The sequence below is a fragment of the Austrofundulus limnaeus genome, unplaced genomic scaffold (genome assembly GCF_001266775.1).
Source record: "Austrofundulus limnaeus strain Quisiro unplaced genomic scaffold, Austrofundulus_limnaeus-1.0 Scaffold501, whole genome shotgun sequence".
Taxonomy (NCBI): domain Eukaryota; kingdom Metazoa; phylum Chordata; class Actinopteri; order Cyprinodontiformes; family Rivulidae; genus Austrofundulus; species Austrofundulus limnaeus.
In genome coordinates, this window is record NW_013952903.1 from 164,329 (window position 1) to 173,496 (window position 9,168).

A 9,168-nucleotide genomic window follows, 5' to 3' on the forward strand; every position below is an offset into this window, starting at 1 on the left:
GTTAAAGGAACATTCAGATGACAAAGTGTCCTGACATTCCTATAAGAGCTTCAGTATAAAAAAGTATAAATGTGCTATACAAGTTTTGATTGATTATGTTTCCCACTCTTACCGAGGACTTTGACACGAACAAACACGGCTTTCTCTCCGGCTGAATTGGACAGAGTCAGTGAGTATTTCCCAGAATCCTCTCTTGTGCTCTCAGGGATGACTAGGAAGGACATGGTGTCCACCTGGTCCACGTGTCCTCTGCGCACCACGTTGTCCACACCCATGCGTTTCCAGGTGACCTTGGGGGCCGGCCTTCCTCTGATTACAGCAAACAGCCTGATTGGACAGCCGGCTCTGACAGCCAGGCCTTTCCTCAGACTGGCATCCAACTCAATTTCTGGAGCCTCTGTTGCCATGGAAACAAAACAATCAATAGTTTTTTCAAAGAACTAGAGATTTTTTTAACAATTAAAAATTAGCTAACAATAGCAAACACTATCTAAAATAAAAAATAAAATAAAGATTGATAGATTGCAAAAACATTTGTATGGAAAAACAAAACCCAGGAAACAGTGATGTTAAATCAGAATTCAGTTATTTTAAACAGATTTATTGTTGGATTTAAGCTATTTTTACCCAGAATCTCCCTGGGAGACACAGCTTCCTTCAGGTAGGCGTGGCGGCCCCAGCCCACCTGGTTCTGGGCAGAAACCTTAAACTCGTACTCCTGCTTCTCATCCAGCTGACCAATAGTGAACTCTGTGATCACCAGTGGACCACGAGTATCGATCCTCTTCCAGCCCTCAGAAGGTTTCTCAGGGTCCGCCTCACTCTTCAGCCTCATGTCCAGGCTGTAGTTGATGATGGGAGCGCCACCATCGTACACAGGTTTGGACCAGCTCAGGGTTATTGAGGTCTTGGTGCTGTCTCCCACCTTCAGGCCTGCAGGTGGACCAGGGGGCTCTGAAGGAAAAGACAAAACACAAAAACCTTTTAATGAACAATCCAAACGAAAATGGAAAAGTTTGGAAACTTCTTATTAAACAACTGAACCTTCTTTCTTTGTTTGTGTTTAACTTTAAACTGGTCAGGTTACAGACTGACTGTTTGATTGATAATCCTGTTTTTATCCCCAGAACAAATAAGATGTAAAAAATGAAGTGAGTTTTGACCCGAGCTGTAAAAACCTACCGATAGGATCTTTGGCTGCCACAGGTCTGCAGGGTTTGCTTGGCTCTCCCAAGCCCACCTCGTTTTCAGCTTTCACTCTGAACTGGTACTCGTGGTTGGGGATCAGGTTAGTGACTTTCATGCGTCTCTCAGAAATGGGGCTCTTTGTACACGCCACCCACCGCACTGCCCGCTTCTCTTTCCTCTCCAGGATGTAGCCGGTGATGGACTTCCCTCCATCGTTCTCTGGTGGAGCCCAGACGACAGTCATCTCGTCTTTGCTCACCTGTGTCATAAAAGCAATGATTGTGAGTGACAGGTGACCATGTTTTTACAGCTAAAACTGATTTGATTTTGCTTAGATCACTGACACACAGAAGATGGTTGATGGCCAGCATGAGGGAGTTTATTGAAGTTGCGTGGTTCTCAGACAGTCAAACTTAAAGAACAAGAACCCCAAAATCGAGCTCTCATGTCTTTTAGGCATTCTCCGCATGTCATCAGATCAAACCTTAGCCAAGATTCGTGAGAGCTTTTTACATACACACACAATGGAGACCTTCATCAACTCTCATATCCAACACCCATTTCCCAATAATCTGTAAACCCCTGCACTTCCTCTGTTGTAAACAACTCTGTAATCCAATACACACTAATGAAGGCAAACTCTTGAACTCCGTGTTTTTACCACTGTCCAGTCAACTTTTTGTACTTTCCCAATCTTCCTGGGCCAAATATAGCAAGCTGTTTTTAACAGAAAGAATCTGGCCCAAACTTCTGGACTAACAAACTCAATGAACCTGCCACTTCAATATCAAGCAGAAACCTTGTTTTAAACCAGATACTGTTTGGAGAAGATGCTTTTTACTAACCTTGGTAACCTCAGGAGCCTCAGGAGGTCCGGGCCTGTTAAACTGGGTCTTGACAGTTACAGGTTTGCCCTCTACAGCAGGGCCAGTTCCCATCTTGTTTTCTGCTCTCACCCTGAAGATGTACTCGTTACCCTCCACCAGGCGAGTGACGTTACAGTACGGTGTGACCACAGCGGCTGAGTATGTGGACCACACCATCCTCCTGGTCTCACATTTTTCCACAATGTAGCTGTCCACTTCACAACCTCCGTCATCCTCGGGGCCGTCCCACACCACCCTGCACTTGTCAGCTCCGATGCCAGTGATCCTCAGGTTCCTCACTGGTCCAGGAACATCCAGGACGTTGACATTGGCATATGCCGTGAAGGTGCCGGCTGTGTTAGTAGCAGTGATGACATACTTCCCAGTGTCTGTGCGTTTGGACTTGGTCAAAAGGAACTTGGAATAGTCTGGACCGGTTTCATAGCTCAGTCTCGGGTTGTCTCCCACAGCCTTGTCTTTGGTCCACACAACCTCCGGCTGAGGCTTTCCTCTCAAGGCAGCCTCCATCCTGACAGACTCTCCGGCCATCACTGTCACAGTTCCTGCCACTTTCAGGTCAATGACTGGCTTCTGGATCTCTTCTTTCACCAGGATATCAGGAAGTTTCACCCAGGCACTTTCTCCTCCCTCGTTCACAGTCTGAACTCTGTCAAACAAACCATAAAAATGCATTTAAATGGGCTTTCCATCATAAAGGGTTGTACTGATGAAGTAAATATTAGGACAACTATAAACAGAGTTTTATTCCAAAGATAAATGAACTCTCTTCATAATTAACCACTTCATCAATCATTGACTCAAACATAAATATGTAGGAAAACAAACAGTAAACCTGTATTTACCTGAAGGTATATGTATGGTTCTCCAGACACTTGTCAGCCAAGAAGAAGGTGTCTGTTAGTGTGCCGATGTTGAGTTTCTCCCATTGTTCAGCATCTTTGGCTTTGTACTCCAGGTTGTAGGAGAGGTTAGGACTGCCTCCATCATAGTCAGGCCTCCTCCACCTCAGGTAGACGTAGTTCTTTCCAATGTCAGAGGCTCTGAATTTCTCTGGCTCTCCAGGCTTCTCAATGGGATCTATAGCCAGCAGAGGGGTCTTGATCTCCACAGCGGGACCAGGTCCTAACTTGTTCACAGCACAGACACGGAACAGGTACTCATGGCCTTCCATCAGCTTGGCTTTGATCTTACGGTTGGTGCAGTTTGAGGAGATCATGGACCACATACTGATGCTGGGCTCACGACACTCCACGATGTAGTTGGTGATTTCAGATCCACCGTTGTCATTAGGTGCCTCCCAGTTGATCATACAGGAGGACTTGGTGGCGTAGGTGAGGTGCAGGTTCTGGCAGTGACCCGGTCTGTCCAGGACATTCACTGTGATAGTGCAGGATGCCTCACCGCCCTCATTTGAAGCCTTCAGTGTGTATTTGCCATGGTCATTTCTTGTGGCTTCCTTTATCCTCAGGTGGACCATAGGCAGGTTCTGAACAATGGTCACACGCTTGCTGTTCTCCAGAACTGTGTCCTCCTTTGACCAAACGACCTCAGGATCTGGACGAGCTTTGATGTAGCCATAGACATTAATGTTGTGTCCAACACGAACAGTTACTCGCTCGCGGCAGGTGGCCTCCATTTCTATCTCTGGAGGGATGAGGATATCCTGAGCAGTAATAGAACCTGGGATTTCTCTGGGCTCTCCATCACCAACCATGTTTGAAGCCCGGACTCGGAATCTGTAGGTCACACCCTCTTCCAGGCCTTTGACCCTGAAGGCACACAGCTTGATAAAGTCATCGTCCAGGTTCACCTTCTTCCATTCTTCAGAATCTGCTTTCTGCATCTCCACAGTGTAGCCTAAGATAGGGCTGCCTCCATCTCTGGAAGGTTTCATCCAGACCAGGTCAGCTGTGGTCTTACTGTAGTCTTTAACTTTGGCATTGATTGGAGGACTTGGGACTGTGATGGGTCTGCATGGCTTGCAGGGGTCAGAGGTGGGAGAAGGTCCACTGTAGCCAGCAATATTTTCAGCAAACACTCTGAACTCATATTCACTTCCCTCAAAGAGACCCAGGACTCTGTAACGGAGGTCTCTRCAGGGTATCCTGTTGACGCGGATCCACTTTCCCCCCTTATGCCGACGCTCAACGAGGTAGCCTGTGATCTGACTGCCACCGTCAGCGAGAGGCATCGTCCATCCCACTGTAACGGCATCTTCTGCTAGATCGTAGCACTGAGGCTTACCGGGTGGACTGGGTGGCATGAAGGTGTGCTCAGCAACGGTTGGCTTGCTCTCCAGCGGAGCGCCTGCTCCCATTTTGTTCTCAGCACGAATGCGGACCACATACTCCACCCCCTTCTGCAGTCGGGTGATCCTAAGTTCAGTTATAAGGCTGCCAGAGCTGACTCCTCCCCAGGTCTCCTTGTTGGATTCCCTCTTCTCCACAATGTAGTTGGTGACAGGGCTTCCACCATCGTCCTTAGGAGGGCGCCATTCAATTATCATGGAGTCTGGAGTGACCTCCAGGATGTTGACAGGTCCAATAGGAGCAGCTGGAACATCGAGAACTGTGACATTCAGGGCCACAGTCTTGGTTCCTGCTGGATTGGACACGGTCAGCAGGTAGGTGCCTGTGTGGTTCCTGGTACACTCATTAATATTGAGCACAGTGGAGTAATTATCAGTGTCAATCTTAATTTTGCCCTGGCTYGTGATCTCCTCTCCATCAATGGACCACTTAGCTGTTGGCACAGGGATTCCCCTCATTAAAGCTGGCAGCCTGATGGTAGTGCCAGCCTTCACAATGATGCCTTCAATGAGTTTAACGTCCACCTCCACGATTGGAGGAACTGAGAACAAGACAGAAAACAAAGGTAGATGTATTCTCTGATTTGAGCACAGATATAAGTTTAATCCAGTACTTCTCAGGAACACTTTAGTCTGATTATGTGCACAAAACAAAAAGTACTCAGGTTATTCTACAAGACCAACTGGATCTACACAAACAACACTTCATATAAGTGTGACGAATGTTAGGTCTTACCAAGTTTCTCCTGGCACAGGATGGGCAGGGTGGTGTCTGGTCTGCTGAGGCCAATGGCATTTTCAGCCCTCACTCTGAAACGATAGGTCTTTCCCTCCTCCAGGCCAGTGACATGGCTCTCAGGAATGCTCTCAGTCTTCCATTCTTCCCACTCCTTTGCTCCCTCCTCCTGATACTCCACCAGGAAGCCTGTGATCTCACTTCCTCCATTGCGATCCGGCCAGTTCCAGGCCAACCACACTTCGGTTTTGTCCACGTCAGCATGATGCAGATCTTTGGGAGGACCAGGTGGGACTGGAGGAAGAAAAGTAAACATCTCATAGGAGATCTGACATCATCCGTTTAAGGATTTATCAGTAAAAGAAGTTTTTGTTCCTTACAGAGAGGGTTCATTGCCTTGATGGGTTTTGGCGTCTGAACATATTCACTTCGGCCACATTGATTCTCAGCAGCAACTCGGAAGGAGTAAGACGTTCCCTCCATCAGGTGCTTCAGCGTCATGCTGCGCTTCTTGGACGTGGAGCAGACAGGGACCCACTGAGTGGACGCTGTGTCCTTCTTCTCTACCACAAAGTTAGTGATGCGAGTTCCACCRTTGTCTTCAGGATCCTTCCAGGACAGGTATGCAGAGTCACTTCTGACATCTGACACCCGGAGGTGCTGAATGGGTCCAGGTTTGTCTGAAGAGATCACAAAAAAGACCATCAAACTAGGACTTCCACTGATGCTTCTAGCTTTAAATGGTACAGTACTTACCAAGAACCAGGACAGTGCAGGTAACGGTCTTGGACCCAGCAGGGTTCTCCACTGTAAGGGTGTAATCTCCACAGTCACCACGGTTACAGAACCTCATCTCCAGCTTGGTGCCTGCCTGGTTGGTCTCTATGTCGGCTCTGGTAGGAACTTCTGCATCGTTCTTCTTCCAGGTGACGGTGGGGAATGGGACACCTTTGATGGCAGCCATTAGAGTGATGTGAGTACCGGACATGGCCTTCACCTCTCGGGTCATCGCTGCATCCAGGATGAGATCTGGTGGCTCTGCATTCAGACACGTTAACTCATAAGTTAGATTAATTAGGAAATAAAAATATTGCATTAAAGTACAACTTTGATGATAAATCACCCAGTCTGTCCTGCACTCTGATTGGTTCCTTGACGTTGGCTGGGTCAGACTCTCCTGCAGCATTCACAGCCATGACTCTAAAGCGGTACATAGCTCCATCCTCCAAGCCGATCACCTTAAACTTGGTCTCCTGACAGGAGTCTGGAGTCAGGTTCACCTGATGGACACAAAGTCAGGAGCTCAGAATCCAGGTTTACTCAGAGAGTAAAAATATCAGAAGAAAACTGAAAGTTTTGAGCAGTTTCCTCACTTTGTTCCATTCCTCTTCTCCAGCTTTCTGGAACTCCAGCAGGTATCCAAAGATCTTTCCTCTACCGGTGTCAGTAGGGGGGTCCCAGGACAGGGTCACAGACTCCTTGGTAAAGTCAATGGCCTGAAGGTTGACTGGTGGACCGGGTTTCACTGTGGTGGTTGGGAGAGTTCTTGTGGTGAAGCTAATAACACGAGCTTTGATTAAAACACTTTGAAAAGGTTTACCTACCAATAGGATCCTTGGCAAAAACGGGTTTGGATGGTGGGCTGGGATCTCCAGCTCCCACCTCATTCTCAGCACTGACTCGGAACTCATACTCGCAGCCTTTCAGCAGCTCTGTCACACAGTACTCCACTTTGGGGTGGATTCTCTCAGTGTTGCAACGAACCCACCTGGAAACAGACCAAAATGACCTGCTGCTGTAAACACAGCTCACATGACAAAGGTTTATTTGATTTAGGTTTCATAAATCAGGCACAGGTGGTCTCTACAGGGTCTTGGGGTGGTCTTCAGGGTGGTAATAATGCAGTGAGCTCACATTACACAGTGTAGATTTAGAATCATGATGGTTTTAAGCATGAACAGAAGTTCTGGAGCAGATCCTGGTGGCTTGTTATTGTGAGAAGAGAGCATCGGGAGGACTGTGAGCTTTTCAGGGACAACACAAACTAAGAAACAGCAGTTTGATGAGCACTAAGAGCGTAAAGCATGTGTTGTGTTGTTTTTCTAAAGCAGCTGGTTTMTTTGTGTCTGTGTTGTGTAACTTGTGCTGATCGTGCACCTGTTGGCCTTGGTCTCCTTCCTCTCCACTATGTAGCCTGTGATTGGTTTCCCCCCATCGGCAGGGGGCTCCCAGCTGATCAGGGCTGAGTCCTGGTAAACCTCCTTCACCAGGGGCTGTTTGGGAGCATCAGGAACCTCTGTGAWGGGAACAGACGTGGGGGGTTCAGGCACTGCTTCGGTTCTGTAAACCCTTTCTGACAGACTCAGAGTGAACTTACTGAAGATGTCTCTAGCTTTGGTTTCTGCAGACAGGAGGGGGTCGCTGATACCGTACATGTTCTGAGCCATGATCCGGATGATGTACTCACGGCCCTCGATCAGTTTGGGCACCTGAAGCAACAAACAGGTGGGAGGACATCAGTGCGTCAAGCTTCACCCAGTTTCACTGAGAATTGTTCTCATGTTCTCAAATATCTGTCCAAAAGTTGGAGTTCAGCAACTAATTATATCAAACTAATAAAAACAGTGTTGGATTCAAACAAAACAAAYTGAGGATTTTTGATTTGGGTTCTATATTTTTATTGCCTGTCATCATATGAAGGGTGGGCCATCCTGTATTTCTGTGTGCGTTTGGTRGTCTGTTAGCAAAATATCTCATGAACCGGTAGATGGAGGGCAATCATTGGACATCTACCATCTACCAGTGCATTACTGAGAAGATTAAAACTCATTTTTACCAGCATTGAGCTAAAACAAGTTGAGTATCAGAGTCATTCCTAACACAAACTCTGAGCTCTATGTAAAATGTTTGTATGAGACTTTCATTGTTCTGTGGCCAAATATCKTTGCTTTAAGTCTTTCAGAGTGAGGAGCATTTACAGTATAATCTGGTACAATTGCTTTTCTTTAGATCTTTGAGAACATTATTCAGCTTTGATCATTCAAAGTTTCAACCAAATCTCCTAAACCAAGTAGTTTTGACTTCAGCTGGATCATGTTCTGATTAAACTTCAGTCTGACTCATAAACCTGAGGAGAAAACTAAAGGGGCTCACCCTGCAGCTGGTCCTGGTGCAGGACGAGATGACGGGCATCCACAGGTCTCGGTTGGTGTCCCTCTTCTCCACRATGTAGTTGGAGACGGTGGAGCCTCCRTCGTCCAGAGGAGGGTTCCAGGAGATCACCATGTAGTTCCTGTAGACCTCGTTGAACACAACGGGACCCTGTGGGGGGCCGGGACGGTCTGACCAGAGAAAAGATTCACACAGGTGAGCCTTCATGGTCCTTTCTTTATGTTTGGTCCTAATTGTCAAATATTGTGAAGCTGAAAAGCATTTTTTGTAAGCAAACTACCTCTGCAGTCTTTTCCTACATCTAAATRTTTGTCTGTCAGGAGATAGGTGCTGTAACTTTTATACTTTTTAAATGATYAGAGCTTGGTTTTTGCTYGCAGCTGTTGTCTTTATTCCTGTGTGAGATCCGAGCAGCTGAGGATGGTCTTTCACTCACCAACCATAGTGAGGGTGCAGCTTCCTGTACGGGTACCAGCAGCGTTCTCCACGCTGACCATGTATCGGCCGCTGTGGTCCCTCTTGGTCTTGCCGATGTTCAGGCTGAGGTGGTGGGCGGTGCTGTGAAGGGTGATTTCATCATCTGCTTTAAGCTCCTCCTCGTTTTTCTTCCAAGTGATGACCGGGGCCGGTTTGCCACTGTAGCGTCCCGACAGCAAACATGGGTCTCCCACCCTCACCATCATCTTGTCCCTGAAGTCCAGGTCCAAAGTAGGTGGTTCTGAAGGGAGGCAGCAGCAGTTTGATATCTTTACAAGCTTGTTGGTGGCAAGGTTATCATAATTTTAGATTTTTCATTATAGTTTAGTTTTATTTAGTTGACATTTTTTATTTTAATTCAATTAGTTTTAATTAGTTTTTAAAGTGGCTTTGCTAGTTTT

The 9,168-nt window shown here is 47.0% G+C and overlaps 1 protein-coding gene across 1 annotated transcript in view; it reads right to left on the reverse strand.

Moving 5' to 3' along the window:
- The window catches only part of ttn.2 (titin, tandem duplicate 2), a gene marked incomplete at its 5' end in the record, with an annotated part of 153,022 nt that overhangs the window by 54,226 nt on the left and 89,628 nt on the right, over nucleotides 1-9,168 (reverse strand). Inside the window, 15 exon segments of the mRNA XM_014025811.1 lie at nucleotides 113-397; nucleotides 628-954; nucleotides 1,183-1,447; nucleotides 2,034-2,721; nucleotides 2,918-4,925; nucleotides 5,120-5,413; nucleotides 5,500-5,799; nucleotides 5,876-6,157; nucleotides 6,243-6,399; nucleotides 6,493-6,644; nucleotides 6,724-6,887; nucleotides 7,277-7,415; nucleotides 7,497-7,608; nucleotides 8,273-8,460; nucleotides 8,727-9,008. Of these exon segments, the coding sequence (XP_013881265.1) occupies nucleotides 113-397; nucleotides 628-954; nucleotides 1,183-1,447; nucleotides 2,034-2,721; nucleotides 2,918-4,925; nucleotides 5,120-5,413; nucleotides 5,500-5,799; nucleotides 5,876-6,157; nucleotides 6,243-6,399; nucleotides 6,493-6,644; nucleotides 6,724-6,887; nucleotides 7,277-7,415; nucleotides 7,497-7,608; nucleotides 8,273-8,460; nucleotides 8,727-9,008 (5,643 nt within the window).